Source organism: Suncus etruscus, chromosome 7 (genome assembly GCF_024139225.1).
Source record: "Suncus etruscus isolate mSunEtr1 chromosome 7, mSunEtr1.pri.cur, whole genome shotgun sequence".
Lineage (NCBI taxonomy): Eukaryota > Metazoa > Chordata > Mammalia > Eulipotyphla > Soricidae > Suncus > Suncus etruscus.
In genome coordinates, this window is record NC_064854.1 from 68,217,763 (window position 1) to 68,236,296 (window position 18,534).

Here is an 18,534-nt window from a genome sequence, read left to right on the forward strand (position 1 = left end):
TAAAGATAGACTCATGTGCTAATGACTCATTTATAAATGTGTATATAACTGATAGTTACATTGCATGATTATAGTTTTTAAGTAGACTATGATAGTATAGTTACAAGTAGTACATACAAGTAGTACACTCAAAGAATGTTTCTAAAAAAATAACAAAAAATGCTATGAAGCAAATCAAATATGTAATGCTTTTTTTTTGGGGGGGGTAGGTTGTTCTAACTTTTCTTTCTGGGCTATTGAGGATGCTTACTGTGTGTTCAGTAACTCCTGCAATGCTCAGGAAATGATTGTATGATGTCAGGGACAGAATCTGGGAAAACCTCAAGTAAAGCAAGCACCTTATCCTCCATATTTTCTCTCCAGCCTAATCTGAATTCTTAATCCACTTGCAACTGCTAAATATTTTGGAAGGTAAGAAGCGAGCGATTTCTTTACCCTTTATTTTGAGTCAAGAAGCTACTTTATAAAGATTCTTTAGGCAAGTAGCTAAAACCATGAGAAAAGCATGGGACACTTTACGATATTTATTTATATAAGAAATTAGAACTACTTTAGCAGAATGAATGAGAAATTAATCAATGGTGGCAGGAAATGTGTAATGGTGAAAGATGGAAGTTAGAATATATGACTGAAACTCAAACAACTTTGAACAACTTTGTAACTACAAATAAATATTTTTCTCAATTCTCAAGCTATATAAAATAAACTCAATCTTAAACTTAGTAAGATACTTTACTTATTTCAGTCATTTAAATCTCTCACAGAGATTTTAAAAATATTTAAGCATTTAAAATAAAAAGCAATAAATTAAATTTGTTACAAATAATATATATTCACATTCTCAATCAAAACGCTTGAGCCAGTGAAGATAATTCAAGCTAATATGTTCAATTTGATTTTAAATAATAGTGTATATATACACAATTTCATGATATTTCATGTTAAAATTTTAACATTTACAATTAAATATTTTGATATTCAATGACTATAAAAGGTGGTAATCATTTTAGTGATAAAAATTTCAACCTATCTTCTACTACATTTAAGTTAGAAAGTGTCTTTGACTTCAAAAATTTTTTTGTTTTTTTTGGTTTTTGGGCCACACCCGGCGATGCTCAGGGGTTACTCCTGGCTGTCTGCTTAGAAATAGCTCCTGACAGGCACGGGGGACCATATGGGACACCGGGATTCGAACCAACCACCTTTGGTCCTGGATCAGCTGCTTGCAAGGCAAACGCCGCTGTGCTATCTCTCCAGGCCCTGACTTCAAAATTTATATATATTTTTTCCTAGACTTAGGTACACCATATATCCATATTTCTTTACTCAAATAAATCTAGTATAACACTTGAGATTACATAAATTTCTTGTCAAAATATTTAGAAATTTTGGTTTTCCGGTCACACCTCGAAGTGCAGTGTTTATTTCTGGTTTTGTCCTCTGAAGCTGGGGTGTTGAAACTGTGGGCTGGGAACCAAACTCAGACTGGCTGTAACCAAGGCAAGCACCAAACTGCTGTATCCAATGTACTCTCTGAATCTGAAGTTTTGATTATTTAAAAAAATCTGGCTTTATAATAGAGTTGCCTTGCATGATGACAGCCATGGTTCCCTGAGCTGATCCAGGAGTAATTTTTAAGGAGTAGGAGTAAGCTCTGAACAGAATCTAGTGTGGTCCACCCCCAAAAGAAACACTACATTAAAATTCTCATGTATTGAGTTTGTTAATATCTGCATACATATCCACATTATGAGGAAAATTACTTTTTTTTTTTTTTTTGGTTTTTGGGTCACACACGGCAGTGCTCAGGGGTTACTACTGGCTCTATGCTCAGAAATTGCCCCTGGCAGGCATGGGGGACCATATGGGATGCCGGGATTCGAACCATCATTCTTCTTCATGCAAGGCAAACACCTTACTTCCATGCTATCTCTCCAGCCCCAAATATTACATATTTTGCAATTAACTCAAGTAACCAGGCAAAAATTATATTTAATGTAACTGTAATTTTCAAGATAATCAAGTATGACCAAGATATGACATTAATGTCTGATTATAAAACCTGTCACTGACTTCAGATATTTTCCTCACTAACAAAGAACTTGAGCAATAAACAGAAGATGCCCAAACCCTTATGAATATTTACTATCACTATATAAGACAATCTTTATGTCAATAGGAAGTTGGTAGAACATTATAAATGGAATCGTAAAAATGAAAATGAGATATAATGCTGAAGTTAGTTTTAGTTGACATAAACTTAACATCAACATAATCTTGGAGGTTAGGACAGCCTAAGAGGTGCTCAAGGGGTCAACTGAGCCATTTTTTGGCCAAGTGAATGCTAGAATGTGACTCTCTGCTGCCTTCTCAGTTATTGTGGTGCCCAAGATCACCAGGGTCAGCCAGGTGGTGCTTGGGTTCAGCAGGACTACAATCCAGAAATGTTTGGGAAAGAAGAATGTAGTGCCAAATATCAAATCAGGCTTAGTCAGATACACAGCATGCCCAAATCCCTGCATTATCTACCCAGCCCTAGTTTCTCTTTCATGAGAATTTATTCCTACATTTTATTCACATTTAATAATTATTTAAGTATAAATAATTTTCTGCTATCTACAGTAAAAATTATGAGAATATTATCACTTAAAATATATTTCTGGTTGGGTTAAGAAAGTATTGGTAAATACATGAGGAAGACAATAAAATGTGCTTGCAGAATTTTGTAAGATGTTTATTTAATAACCTAGATTAAAAAATATATTTGCTCCTCCTAAGGCAGGTGCCCTACCATTGCACCACCGCTCCAGCCTCTGTTCAGTATATATTTTAAGTTAAACTAGCATTAAGCTGGTCTTCATTTCATATATATAAACTTATATGTTTTATATATAAATCTTTATATATAAGAACTGGACTATTGAACTATTTTGTTTACTCTACATAAAAATAAATCTATATTATTTGTTAAAAGACTATTAGATTTTCCTACATTGAAATGCAAACAATCCCTACAAAAGATAAAATCTACTGGACCATTTGTTTGGGAATAAATTAAAATTTTTCAATTTTTTTTAAAAAAGATCATCTGTAATTTTTCTTAACTATGTCTTAAGACATAGTTACAGGGGCCACACCTGGCGGTACTACTGACTCTGCATTTAAACATCATTTCTGGTAGTATTTGGGAGACCATCTGGGATGCTGAGAAAACCAACCTGAATGGGGCCACATGCAAGCAAACATCTAGCAGTTGTACTATTTCTCCAGCCCACCTGTAATTTCTTAAAATATTGTTGTGTCTCTTGCCATTAAAAAGTGTTAATAGCATAGTTGGGGTACAAAAATATATGTTATATGAAAGCAGAAATGTGAGTGTGAATTTTAAAATCTAAATTATACCATTATCTTATGTTCTTATTTGAAAAGATTTTAAATGTACAATAATGTTTAAATCAATGATTTTTAAATCTTATTCTAGAAAAAGTTTTCTTAAAATAAGATAACATATAAAATTAGTTTTAATTTTCCAAATATACAAATATTTAAGAGGTACCATATATATGAAATTATTAAATTCTTAACTCCTTCAAAATATTAAATTGTAGTCTTTTCCAAGAGTTTTAAATTATGGTAATTCTTTTGACTATTATATAGGTTTTCTTTGATCAGATGCCCTGAAGATATTTTGACTATTTATGTAGATAATTAACCTTTTAACAAATACTACAATTTTAATAACATGTAAACACACACTTATAAGGAGCCTGAATGCTGACCCTATGAGTTAATGTATTTCTGAGCTACTATATATGTATATATACTTAATATTGCTAAAGTGATAGCTGAATTTCTCCATATAATAGGCTATAAACAACAATATTTTTGTGGTCAATTGGTAAAATATTTTTAAATAAATGGACTTCAGATAACAAGCAAGCATTATAAAAACAGAATCAGACAACTACCGTAAGGTTTAACAAAGCAAAGAAAAAGATATAGTTTTGTGATTTTTATATAATATGAAGAGGATTAAAAAGCATTGATTCTATTTGTAAAATCAACCTTGTTTGAAGATCTTATTCCTTGACAATATTTGGTTTAAGAACACAATGAAAATAACATATACAAACTAATTATATATACTTTAAAACTCTAAATTTCATTAATAAATTTATGTAGTAACAAATAAGGCAATCAACATCAAACCAATATAATAATGAATAGGCTCTGTGATAAAAGCACCTCAATTATATTTGCATATAAAAGTCAGTTCTTTATTTTAATGCTATAAAAAGTTGAAACACCCAACAATTCTTCACTGGGTCAAAAGCACTGGGCTTCAAGTGCCAGATATATGCTAGGATCATTTCAGTAAATATTTTGAGAGATTTTTAAGACATAGTTATATTTACTGATATCACCACAACATATCTGGCTATGGATCCTAAAAGAGAAGAATGTTATAACCAACCTTTCTCTTAATTAACCTTCACTTGATGCCTACAAGCCTCTCAAAGCCACTCATCTGTGAGTATCATTGACTAGTACCTGTCATTCTCCGGAGATGCATGCTGGATTTGAATCCTGGGGCTAGGAGGCCGTCTCCTATCTAGGGAGGGGGACCATCTACCCCTGTTTGCCCAAATGAACAAGACAGGAAAAAAACAAGACATTTAGTAACTCCTAAAATAAAATATACGGAACAACAGGACTGGAAAAGTACCTCAAAAATGCAAAGTCTATATTCTCTGTTCTATACATTTTTCTTTATTTTATAAACTTTGGAAAATTCAATTACAATGTTGTAGAAAAACAAACCTATAATTTTTATATAGACAGAAAAAATATTGGGGAAGATGTTTTAAATATGTGAAATAAAATTTTAGGAAATGATCTTGTGTATAAATGTACCTATCTACACATAGAGACAAAAAACAGATGTTTGATTCATGGACCTATATTTACTGAATAAAGTGACAAAAGTGTGAATTTAGTGCAAAGTAGAAACACCAAGAATATAGAAGAAAAAAAAATGAGTGTTAAAACAATGCTATGAAGTAGTAATTTATGTGAATTCTATCAGTGAATTCTTAAGTTTCTTGGTGAAACTGTAGTTATAATTATTGAAATTTTCAAATTCGAGTAAAACACTGATGAATAAAAGTAGAAAATACAGATCAATGCCACTGGTAAAACAGCAGTTCCTTAATTTTCAGTTAATTTTGGGCCAAAGTGATCACACAGTGGATAGGGTGTTTGCCGTGCAAAGGATTGACCCGAGTTCGAATGCTAACCACCTATATGGTTCCTGAGCCTGCCAGGTGTAACTTCTGAGTGCAAAGCCAGGAGCAACTTCAAAGATGTGGTCCAAAAACAAAAACAAACAAAAATTTCTGTTAATTTAGAAATTATCTCTTGTTTGTTTTGAGCTCCTGGCACTGCCCAGGAGTTATTTTTAGAGGATTTCAAGAATCAAACTCATGTTTGCCACATACAAAGCAAAAGCTCTACCTGTTGTACTAGCTCTCTTGCCTCAATAGCTGGATTTTAATTTTAGCATTCTCAACAATTCATTTTTGGTGGTAAGCAATTACTTAAAGGTCTGAAATATAGTCACTCTTCTGTCAGACAATTGGTTATTTTTTCTGTGTAATAATCATTAAAACAAACATCTAGATGTAAAAAGAGTAAAAATCAGGTTTTTACATAGAAGATGTGAAAAATCTAAGTGGAAAGTATCTGGATTTTGCCTGTCTTATATTACTGCTTTTTATTAGGTTAGACAGGTCACACCCAGCTAAATTCAGGACTTATTCCTGGCTCTGTGCTCAGGGAATAACTCCCAGAGGTGCTCAGGAAATCAGGTACATTGCTGGCAATACCTATCACTGTACTGTCTCTCCAGCCTCTTGAAGAGATAACTTCTGTTTAATATTACAAAGTAAACTAATTGAAACATTTGAAAGTCATTATTTGACCCTTTTTAACTTGACTTTATTAGACAATCTGGCAAAAAGAATATACTGGCTGTTAACATGTGACCAGGATAATTGAGAGCAGGTGCTGATCTCAATGAGTCTTCATCATTGAACCATAGACAGACTTGGATGCTTACAAGAAGGGCTCTGAGGAAGCAGAGAAAAATTAAAGATATTTACCAGGAGAATTTGGATGAAAGAGAAATGCTTGTGGTATGAATTTCCCCTACTTGTTTATATGTCAGTGAAATGAAAAGCACTTTTCTTTAATTTTTCATTATTTATTTAACTTGTTGCTCAATCCAATTTGAATGCTTTAAAATGTACTTTTTCACTTCACTGACTTTTGCTTTACTGATAATATAAGAAAAATATGTTATTTGTATTACAATTAGAATGGGTTTGAAATTATTTTATAATTACTCATTAAAAGTTATTTGAAAATATTAATTAAAAATGGGGTTAAATTGTTTTTCCATAAATTAAAGGTAATACTAAATGGGCAGGTTTACAAGTAACCTTGCTTCCGGAGGCAAAATTCCAGTCCTTGTATTTATTTAAAAACAAAAGTAAAGAAAAACAAGCCAAAGAAAAGAAAAGAAAAAGCTCTATGAAACATGCAGCGAAAGCTGTAAAGGAGAAATGTGTACATATAGAAACAAGCAAGTGTGATGCAAACTATTAAAAGCTTATATTTAAAGAAACATTAAACATAATACATATATATTCAAAGTCCTTCTGGATATGCTGATATCAAAATACAATAAATCTATTTACTTTCCCTCATAAATTTGATAAAAGGCTACTATAGCCAATAAAATTTATATATAATTTTTGTCCTCAGAAAGATTATTATGCATTAACATCACACATTTGTAGAGTTTTAAATATACTAATATATTTTATATACTTTTAAAATATGTGTAATATCTTTATCTCTCCAGAAAAGAATCACATTTAGAATCTTTATCTTCCTCTCATGAAATATAAACAAAACTTTAACTTTCATTTTAACTTTACTAACTAAAGCTAGTGGTGATTAATCTTAAAACTGAACTAAACCTTATTTCTTTCTCTAATCTAGATTGCCCATAGTTACATTAGAAAAAATATTGGTACTTGGATATCAAGTATCATAAATGTATTACCTCAAGGAAATCTCTTTGTTGGGAGTCATCACTTTCTCAGAACCAAGATATGTCACTCTTTTGCTATGTAACTGAATATCAAATTGTGAGCCTTTCAGGCCAGAGTGATAGTATAGGTATAGTGCAAGAGCCTTGCACTTGGTCTAATTGAGCTTGATACTCAATATCTCACATGGTCACTTGATTCCCACCAAGACTAATTCTTGAGCATGTCCTAAGCACTGCTAGGTGTGGCCCAAACATATAAACAAAAACCTAAAAAAATCCTGCCCTAAGGAAAGGAAATTTAGTGTTTTCTTTTGTTTATTACAGTTACATAGATAGGGAAAACATAGTGAGTGCAAAATATAAGTAAACAATAAATATTTGTAAGCAGATAATGAGGTATCGCTCTAGGTTTTGTAGTAATATAGGTTAAAATGAGTGCCATAATAAGTTAACAGTGGTGAAGAGTATGCCCAAAATATCTAAGCAACAGTCTTGTTCCATTCTTGCAAATTTTCCACCTAGCACTGAAACACTTTACTGCAAATAAAAATGTTTTCTTTGTGTAGTTAAAAACATGTTCTGAGATGTATACCTCTTTCAACAGTGACTATATCTTGGTAGGGTATAGCTAAGATGTTTAATTATCTAAGCAGAAAGAATATGGAAATGTTAATCATTCACTTTATAAATAGCACAAATAATATCTGTTAAGAATTGCAATGAAGGAAACTAAATCTGAAAAAATGGGGCAGTAACATATATCTTTATTCTCTACTATTAACCATTACAATCCTTTAAAAACATCTCTACCACATAATTTTAACTAAATTAGTATGAAAATTATACTTTAAAAATTTGTGGGCCCGGAGAGATAGCACAGCGGTGTTTGCCTTGCAAGCAACTGATCCAGGACCAAAGGTGGTTGGTTCGAGTCTCGGTGTCCCATATGGTGCCCTGTGCCTGCCAGGAGCTATTTCTGAGCAGACAGCCAGGAGTAACCCCTGAGCAACGCCGGATGTGGCCCAAAAACAAAAAAAAAATTTTTTGTTGCTTTTTATTAAATTAACAGCTAAGTTTTAGGTAAGGACTAAAAGATCACTTTCCACAGGCTTTTCTTTACATGAGGAGGGAAAATGATAAAGTTTAACTTGTGGTTTATTTTACCTGTCTCTCACTCCATGCAAGGTAAAACAAATTCTTTATATTATTGATGACTTTATTTTAAAGAAAAAACCACAAATAAGTTAGTCATTTCTTACTGACTCTTTAATACTGTATACAAGCAATTAGCAAAATCATAGCAAAGAAAAAAATTAAAGAGGCAGTAGTTATAGGACAGGAGTCCTTCCCCAGCAGCAGAAACTTCTAGTGTTTCAGTGAATCGGACTGATCCTTAGTTGAGTTAAAAGTAAGTCTGTACATAACCAAATCAATAATTTCGATATTTCTTCATTGTATGTATGGTGATAACCATCTTCAAGTTCCTCCTACTAAACCCAATTTAAGAAGCATGTACCAGAGCAGGATTATAGCACTTTTCCAGTTCTATTATTTCTCTATCCCCTTTAATTTTCCTTGTATTATTAATAGCACATAATTTTTGAAGAATAATACTCATTTTCAAATACTTGTCTTTCATAAAATCTTTTTTTTTTTGTTTTTGGGCCACACCCGTTTGATGCTCAGGGGTTACTCCTGGCTATGTGCTCAGAAATCGCCCTTGGCTTGGGGGGACCATATGGGATGCCGGGGGATCGAACCGAGGTCCATCCTACGCTAGCTCTTGCAAGGCAGACACCTTACCTCTAGCGCCACCTTCCCGGCCCCCATAAAATCTTTCTTAAGCCACACTCCTTTTCTTTTGAGTAACTTAGTGTCTTTTCTGGATCCCAAATTTTATTTACTTACATTAAGACACAATATATTATTGCTTATATTAAAGCTATGTTTTATTTAGTATTATGTTTGTTCACTGTACTTAACATCCTAGGGCCCTAATATGCCATTATTATATTTCATTATAAATTCTCAGCCTGGAAATTTGGATGACTTGAAAAATACAGTCGCCCCCAACTACCTAGCACAAAGCCACAAGTAACCCTGAGCACTAGAAGGTGTAGTCCAATTGCCACAAAAGAGGGAATTTTTGGGGAAAGGGAAGGGAATGAAAAGAAAGAGAAGGGAGAGAAGGAGAAAGGTTTAGAGGGATCAAGAGAGAAAAGAAGAAAGGAAGGATGGAAGGAAGGAAGGAAGGAAGGAAGGAAGGAAGGAAGGAAAGGTAGGGAGGAAGGAAGGAAGGAAGGAAGGAAGGAAGGAAGGAAGGAAGGAAGGAAGGAAGGAAGGAAGGAAGGAAGGTAGGGAGGAAGGAAGGAAAGGTAGGAAGGAAGGAAGGAAGGAAGGAAGGAAGGAAGGAAGGAAGGAAGGAAGGAAGGAAGGAAGGAAGGAAGGGAGGGAGGGAGGGAGGGAGGGAGGGAGGGAGGGAGGGAGGGAGGGAGGAGAGGAAGGAAGGAAGGAAGGAAGGAAGGAAGGAAGGAAGGAAGGGAGGGAGGGAGGAAGGAAGGAAGGAAGGAAAGGTAGGGAGGGAGGAGAGGAAAGGAAACAGAAGAGAAGGAAAAGGGAGAGAAAGGAAGAGACAGGGAAGAAAAACATGTTTCCAAATTATGTGACTTATTATATGCTAAATTACCCAAAAGAAAAAATATCAGAGGTAATTTTGTTTAAAAAATGTATGAAACGGTGAGATGGTGCTAGAGGTAAAGTGTCTGCCTTGCAAATGATAGCCAAGGAAGGACCATGGTTCGATCCACCTGCATCCCATATGGTCCCCCCAAGCCAGGGGCAATTTCTGAGCGCTTAGCCAGGAGTAACCCCTGAGCATCAAACGAGTGTGGCCCCCATAAAAACAAAAAAAAATGTATGAAGTGAGTCTGGAGAAATAGTACAGTGGATAAGGCGTTTGACTTGCACACGTTTGACACGGGTTAGATCCCCAGTATCCCATTTTGTCTCCCAAACCTGCCAGGAGTGAATTCTGAGTGCAGAGTTAGGAATAATCCCTGAGAACAGTGGAGTGTGGCCCTAAAACCAACAAGAATATAAAAGAAGATGATGGAATTTATTGAGTTACAATGATGTATAAAAGATCTGGCAACCAGTTAAAGCCAGATTATAACCATATATAATATGTATGACAGAGAAAGGTGTGGTTAGCCAAAGTACAATGAAGTACTGTTTTAACAAATTTTAAAGTGGAAAGTTTTGATAGACATTTAATTCTAGGAAAATATGAATGATTTATGTGAAAGAGTGAAATGAGAATGGAACTTAAAAAAAATTTTTTAAGGAGGAAACAGCACTTTTCAAGAAAGTGAAAGCAGAGATTAACAGATGGGAATATATTAAGCTGAGAAGCTTCTGCACCTCAAAGGAAATAGCACCTAGGATCCCAGGATACAAGAGCCACCCACTGAGTGGGAGAAACTATTCACCCAATACCCATCAGATAAGGGGCTAATCTCCAAAATATACAAGGCACTGACAGAAATTTACAAGAAAAAAACATCTAATCCTATCCAAAAATGGGGAGAAGAAATGGACAGACACTTTGACAAAGAAGAAATATAAATGGCCAAAAGACACATGAAAAAATGCTCCACATCACTAATCATCAGGGAGATGCAAATCAAAACAACTATGAGGTACCACCTCACACCACAGAGATTGGCACACATCACAAAGAATGAGAACAAGCAGTGTTGGCGGGGATGTGGAGAGAAGAAACTCATCCACTGCTGGTGGGAATGCCGTTTAGTTCAACCTTTATGGAAAGCGATATGGAGATCCTCCAAAAACTGGAAATCGAGCTCCCATATGATCCAGCTACACCACTCCTAGGAATATACCCTAGGAACACAAAGATACAATGCAAAAATTCCTTCCTTACACCTATATTCATTGCAGCACTATTTACTATAGCAAGACTCTGGAAACAACCAAGATACCCTTCACAGATAAATGACTAAAGAAACTGTGGTACATATACACAATGGAATATTATGCAGCTGTCAGGAGAGATGAAGTCAAGAAATTTCCCTATACATGAATATACATGGAATCTATTATGCTGAGTGAAATAAGAGAGAGAAAAATGCAGAATGGTCTCACTCATCTATGGGTTTTTAAAAAAATGAAAGACATTCTTGCAATAGTAATTTTCAGACATAAAAGAAAGAAGGGCTGGAAGTTACAGCTCACCTCATGAAGCTCACCACAAACAGGGATGAGTTTAGTTAGAGATTTAACTACACTGTGAACTATCCTAATAAAGAGAATGTATGAGGGGAAATAGAAAGCCTGTCTAGAGTACAGGCGGGGGTTGGGTGGGAGGAGGGAGATTTGGGACATTGGTGATAGAAATGTTGCATGATGATGAGTGGTGTTCTTTACATGACTGAAACCCAAACACAATCATGTATGTAATCAAGGTGTTTAAATAACATATATATGTATATATATAAAATCATTTTAGAAGTAGTGTAAGAAGAATATATCGAGGTAGGCTATGTCAAACAGGCACATGAATATGTAGAGGGTAGATTAAGAGAGAAGTGGTGCAAGAGACACAATAATTATTGTCAAATGTTATAAGAAGAGACAGAATCTATTTAAAGAATCCAAGTGTCTGAGAACAGAGAAGTAGATAAAGTATATCTATACAATGGAATACTATACAGCTGTTATGAAAATGAAGTTATGTAATCTACACATGGATGGATCTGGAGAGTATTATGATGAGTAAAATCATTCAGAGGGAGAGACATAGAATGATATCACTTATGGGATATTAAAAACATAGTATGGTATTATATCCAAACAATATAGACAAGGGCTAGGAGGACCATTTCATGATATGAAGGTTGCCATAAATAGTGAAGGAATGCAGCAAGGGTAAAGAAGGGACTACCATGACAATCATAGTTGTAAATAACCATTCTGGACAAGAACTGGGTACTGAAAGGAGATAAACTGATATGCATAATACCCCTTCTGTAATAATAGAGGAGGAGGGGGGAATGAATGAGGAAGAAGAGGAGGAGGGCGGAAGGGGTGAAAGAGGAGGAGGAGGAGGAAGAGTAATAGTAGAAGAAATAATGTGCCAAAGAGGTAGGCAGTGGAGCTAGAAGGAAAGCGGGTGTGAGGGAAACTAGTGATACTGGAGGCAGGAGATATGCATTGATGAAGGGTGTTATCCATTGTATGACTGAAATTCATTCATAAACAACTTTGTATCTATCTCACAGTGATTCAATTGAAGTACTTATTTATTTAAAAACTAATAAATGTGCTTTAAAACTAAAAACAACAAATAAAAAGGCTACTGGTCAACAAGAAACCAATATAATTCACATGAGAATTTTTACAAATTGGTAGATTTCAGTAGTGTGGAGAGAATAAATCAGATGGTATATAAAACTAGATTTTTATAAGGAAACTATATGTACAAAATAACTTTTGGGAAGGGTATGGTTTCTATTAGAAGTTAGTGCAAAATATAAGACATAAAAGTCACTGCATATCTAAAATGAATATTTATGAATATTTCAGCAATAATTTGTTATAAGCCAAGGAAAAGAATTTCTAATAGTAGGCTTGCACTTATTTCTTCCCAATCAGGGAATAGGATGGAATGACTTAATAGATTTAAGTGTACCCTGAAATAAAATAAAGATACAATAACTTTCAAAAAGACGTTCTTATAGGTATGCAGTACTATTTTCTTGGAAAAAAACATAAGAATTAGAACTGGTGATTTTGATTTCCTTTTGGAAAATATTATACACCTGTTCCTAGTGCTCCTTTACCACTAATTCACTGTGAAGTAAAACACTGGTTTAAGTTTGTTTTGGTGATTCAATTCTTGGTTATACACAGAACTGTACTTGTTTATATTATGAGGGTATTTCATAAAAGAACCTTAAGTAGGTATTACAGCACTCAAATGTTAATCAAATTATTTCAAATCAGCATATAATATATACTTAATAGTCAAATTAACATGGCAGTGAGAATTATCTTTTCTTAAGATTAGATAACAATTATTTTATTATTTTTTTTAAATATGGAACGCTTCACAAATTTGCGTGTCATCCTTGACCAGGGGCCATGCTAATCTTCTTTGTATTGTTCCAATTTTAGTATATGTGCTGCCAAAGCGAGCACTAGATAACAATTGTTTACAGGAGTGTAAACAGTTGTAGTTTCCAGATTTTACTACATCATACTCACCACAACGCTTTTATTTCTCTACCCCTGTCCATCTCACTGGAGATTTATGAAATTTTACTCTATTATTTTAGTTACTCCAAGGAATTTATTATAGCATTTAAACAAATACTTGGTTAATCAGGGGGAATCAAGTGACTTAGAAAACTGCTTCCTATGCATGCTTGTCTGGAACCTCCCATACATTTTCCAAAGAGAATAAATTTATTACAATTGATGGTTTTGTAATGCCTTGCTTCACCAGAGCTGTTTATAAATGTGTGCAAAAAGGCCTATACAAATAAGCATCTTCACTTTCTGTAATATGGTGAAAATTTATCTCATTTTATTTACTCCTTGCAGCAAAGTAAAATACTTTTAAATTGTTGCCCCCCCCCCCTTGTTTGTCTTTTGGCCACACCTGCTGATGCTCAGGTTTTACTTCTGATTATGTGCTCTGGGATCACTCCTGGTTGGACTTAGACAATCACATTTGGTACTAGGGTTTGAATCTGGCAAGTGCCTTAACTTATGTACTGCTCTGGCATTTCTTTCTTTCTTTTTTCTTTTTTAATAATTTTTATTGTGACCAAAGTGAATTACAAAACTTTCACAACAGCAACAGTAATATTTAAGGTACATGATAACAATAAATCAGGGCCATTCCCACCACCAGTGTTGTCCTCCCTTCACTCCTATTCCCAGCATGCATCCCATATCGCCCGTCCTCTCTTGCCCACCCTTATCTTTGGTCTGCTAGTGTTAACTGCTCCTCTCTGTGTATAGCTTGTTTTTTAAATGAAACTTCCTTTTTATCCAATATATAGAGTGACTAAGTTTTAATACATATTTTTCTTCTTTATACAGTATATTCACTTAAAATGTGATGCTGACCAGTACTATAACTATGAAAAGATTATGCCTACAGGCTAACATATATATGTTTTGGGGCCACACCTGATGGTGCTCAGGGGTTATTCTTGGCTTTGAGCTCACATATCTCTCTGGGCAGGCTCAGGGGGGCAGCATATGTATGCCAGAAATCAAACTGGGGACTCTTTCAGTTGTTCATGTGCAAGGCAAATGCCTTACCACTGTGCTATCACTCTGGCTCCAAGGCTAACATATTTTAATGGTATTACCTAAGAGATTAATTCACGAACGAATAGATTTATGAATTCAGTGGCTTCAATGTAACTAAGAAACACATGTGCAGCAAAATAACAGATCTTTCTTACTCAATTATTACCAATGGCACATGAGATATTGAGCACAAATAAAACACAAATATGTCCCTAGCCATTGGTAAGTTAAATGACATTTTGGGTATATAAAGTTAAAATATTAATGGTAGCAGCACCTTTGTAACACTGGAACTAGAATATTAAACATGTGGTTTGATTGTATTTCCATTACACAGTATTGGTAAAGATGGTATTTAAAACATCAGGGTGAACAGAATTGACTAGCTCAAGTTAGGAGATCCATTGACTTGAATAAGGCTAACCTTGTTTCATAATAATCATAAGCTATAAAAAGAATTAGTATTAACTATAGCATACAAAAGTTTTTTACTACTCATAATATTGAGGTATAAAATATAACAAAAAAGATAATGAATCATTTTCTGTTAGATTTTAGGTAAGTCTATCAATCAACTAAAGTCTGCATTATAGATATTTAAATATATAAAATATAAATCAGATTTCATGGTATTCCATTATAAAGTTTTCACATAAAAAGAATACAACAGGGCAGAGAATTAGCGCAGCAGATAGGGCATTTGCCTTGCACCAGTCAAACCAGGTTTAATCTCCAGCATTCCATATGGATCTCTAAGCTTGCCAGCAATAATTTCTGAGCACAAATCTAGGAGTGACCCCCGAGTGCCACTTAGTGTTGACTCCTCCCAAAGGATACAACATAAAAAAGTTGCTTTAAGTGAAATTTTAGAGACTTAAAATGTTATGTATGTCTATATAATTCAATTTAAGAAATATCATAAGTAAATGAATAGAAAGTTATCTATAAAAAGATTTAATAAGCATCTGAAGAAGTTAATTATATTGGCGTGATTAAATATTTTCTTAGCAAACTGAAATTGTATAGACTTTAATGAATGATTTTTATTTAAGAAGTTAGCTTGGGGCCAGAGATAGCAGAGCCTTTGCCTTGCATGTGGCTGACCTGGGTTCCATCCCTGATATCAAATATTTTCCCCCAAGCCTCTCAGGAGTAACTTCTGAGCACAAAATCATGAGTAACCCCTGGATGCCACTGGGTGTGGCCTAATCCATCGTTTATGACCAAGTTTACTAGAATAGAAAACTCCACCATAAAAAAAAAAGATTAGTTGCTCACAATTAGGAGATATTTTAATTTTGTAGTAATTTTTTTTTTTATAATTCAAAACATTACCCTTCAAGGCCTCCCTCCCTATACAGTTGAGATATTAGGATTGCCAGGGAGCAACAAAAGGAAAGGGTTTGACCTCTTGGTCATTTAGAGCATTTTAAGTTATCTTCTGGGCCAATTCTTGCCAAGCATTCTAAATATCAGAGCTGTCAGGCTCACCTTGGTGTGTGCACCAGGGTTAGAACTCATGATCTTATACATGCCATTCAAGAGCTCTGTACCATCTTCTAGCCTCTGAAATAAAACATTGTGTGTTTATATTATGTGTATTTAATTTTGCCTGTCACCAAGAAATCTAAGAGAGACATGTATTTTGTTGCCAAGTATAATTTAGTATAATTAAAGGTTCCTAAATTTAATTGACCTAAGTTCCCCTTTCAGCAAACTACCCACCCAGCATCCCCTCCTACTTATCTTCACCCAATCTATCCCATGTTTTACTAGTCCATTCACAGGATGGTGTGAGTCACTGTGGACAAAACTTATCCTTCTAAGAAGAAAAGGCTAATTGAAAAATAAAGATGAACAGAAGTATTCTATGTAATGAGTTTTCTTGCTTTCAGTTTGGTGAAAATTGTTAAACCTAAATGCTATTTATTAGTGAAATAAAAAAGTTATCCTCCCCTTCAATTAGTTTATAAAATTATCAGCATACTGAAGGCTCTCTGAATAGTGTGCAAATCAAACCATTAAAGCACAACAGAAGGAAAAAAGCAGTAGCCAGAAGAGTTACAAATCACATCACATCATTTGCAACAACATTCATGGAAATATGTGTATGTGTATCCTTTGGATTCTTTTCATACACATATCTCTACAGAGATCTGTATAATAGTGGACAGGGGATGTGGACAGTCAGCAAAGTGAATATGAATGAATAAATCTATGAGACACACATGAAACAAAGTGATTGAAGAAAAGATACTAGTACAAATGATAGAAAATTAAGAAAGTCTTTATTTTATACCTTTCTCGTTCTGGTGAATGCAAACTAGTATCTGGTCTCAAGCAGTTGGTACTAGCACTCCTAGCCCTGTCAAGGGAGGGCTGCAGTTCACTAGTGCCAGTGCATTGCATCCAGTGGTAGAAGAGAAAGACAAAGGAAACAAAGAAAGGAAGACCATGTTAGAGAGTAAAGCATAAAATAATGTCCCCTTTACATAAAATGTAGAATCACTGTGATTCAGTTCATAAGGGTGTGAGAAAGCTGACAGAATGGCAGTGCAAAATTTTGTTTAGAAAATACAACTAAACAAACATTATGCTTAATTGTTTTTTGCATAATTTGTAAAAAAAGGGTCTCAGTTGAAAAATGAGATTAAATCACATCTACTTATGAAAAACTAGATACAGAACACATTAAAACAGAATGTCTAAAACTTAATTACCAAGAACAGATGCCACACCAAAACAAAATGAAGGACATCAAAGAAGAAAATTTTTTACAACTAAACTATTTTGGTTCATGACACTAGACAAAAGAATTAGAGGTACAACTTCCAAATGTTCTTACCTAACCACTATTTCATCAGTGAATCTCAATATTTTGAATTAAAGCATTTGTGATGAAGAAGAAAATTCTGTCTTGCCAATGTGTTGGTTTTAGTATATGTAGGCAGAATTGAACTTCACAAAATAAAATTATACAAAATATAAAATAAGTAAAATATAATAGCAAAATAAATTATAAATAAAATCAACAAGTAAACAAATGATAAAAGACTAGAATTCTAATATGTGAAGAAACAGATTTTTACTTAACAGAAATATGTAATTAATTTTTTGGGTCACACCCAGCAGCGCTCAGGGGTTACTCCTAGCTCTATGCTCAGAAATCACTCCTGGAAGGCTCGGGGGACCATATGGAATGCTGGGATTCGAACCGATGACTTTCTGCATGAAAGGCAAATGCCTTACCTCCACGCTATCTCCCTTGCCCTAATTAATTTTTATACTTAAATCAATTTTAGATATAATTATTATAATGGTTTTTTATCATATAATTAATTTAATGAAGAATTTTTAGTGCTAAAGAGTTCCTATTTTTAATAGGCAAGGTGTCTTTTATAACTAGAGTCACTGTTAGTATTCTTACCTGTAAATATAATAAAGGCACCTGGGAGGGATGTTTTATAGTACTTAAAAAGATGTCGTGAGTGTGGTAAAACAAACTACAGAAACAAAATGATATATGGAGCAAAACTTTTACTAGGAAATAAAAATAAAGGAAGTCTAGGAAACTACAAAGAGAGATCCAAAAAAATTCTCTGAAGAAAATCAATATTTATTTGAGGACAAATTCAAATGACTAAAACAGTAGACTCAGACATATGCCTTCATATTTATAAGAAGGGTAGCAAGTTGTAATTAGCCTATATTAGTTTGAAAACTATCTGTTAACTAAATTTTACAATTAACCAATATTTATATTTAACTATTTGGTCCCTGTTATGGTTTTAACCTAATTTTATGAAAGCCACAATTCACAGCCAGAAGTACTAATCAAATTATATACTTTGGGAATGAAAAAAAAAACTAAAAGAGTTAATTATTATAATAACCAGCAAAGAGCTGATCAGTAGTAGTTGGATACTTGAATCCTGATATTGGTCCAGGGTAAATTAGGAAAGACAGGGAGAGATGAGGAGGCAATTTTTTCCCATTGAACAGTTTTTGGATCTAATTATACCCACAGGGTGAGATGCATACAAAGTAAAATATGAATTTTATTATGTGTGAAA

At 34.0% G+C, this 18,534-nt stretch overlaps 1 protein-coding gene and 1 non-coding gene across 36 annotated transcripts in view; both read right to left on the minus strand.

The window, feature by feature from the left end:
- Nucleotides 1–18,534, minus strand: part of RIMS1 (regulating synaptic membrane exocytosis 1) — a 577,010-nt gene that overhangs the window by 161,121 nt on the left and 397,355 nt on the right. For 12 of the 35 annotated variants that reach the window (XM_049776781.1, XM_049776775.1, XM_049776780.1 and 9 more), the window contains one exon: nucleotides 16,761–16,850. The exons of 10 other annotated variants lie outside the window; for them this stretch is intronic. In XM_049776781.1, the coding sequence (XP_049632738.1) occupies nucleotides 16,761–16,850 (90 nt within the window). Of the gene's footprint in view, nucleotides 1–4,551; nucleotides 4,644–16,753; nucleotides 16,851–18,534 lie in introns of all 35 variants that reach the window. 13 more of the 35 variants (XM_049776802.1, XM_049776773.1, XM_049776770.1 and 10 more) reach the window with 3 other exon arrangements.
- Nucleotides 13,230–13,336, minus strand: LOC126015174 (U6 spliceosomal RNA). Its single transcript, XR_007498065.1, has one exon. It is a non-coding gene; the product is annotated as a U6 spliceosomal RNA (small nuclear RNA).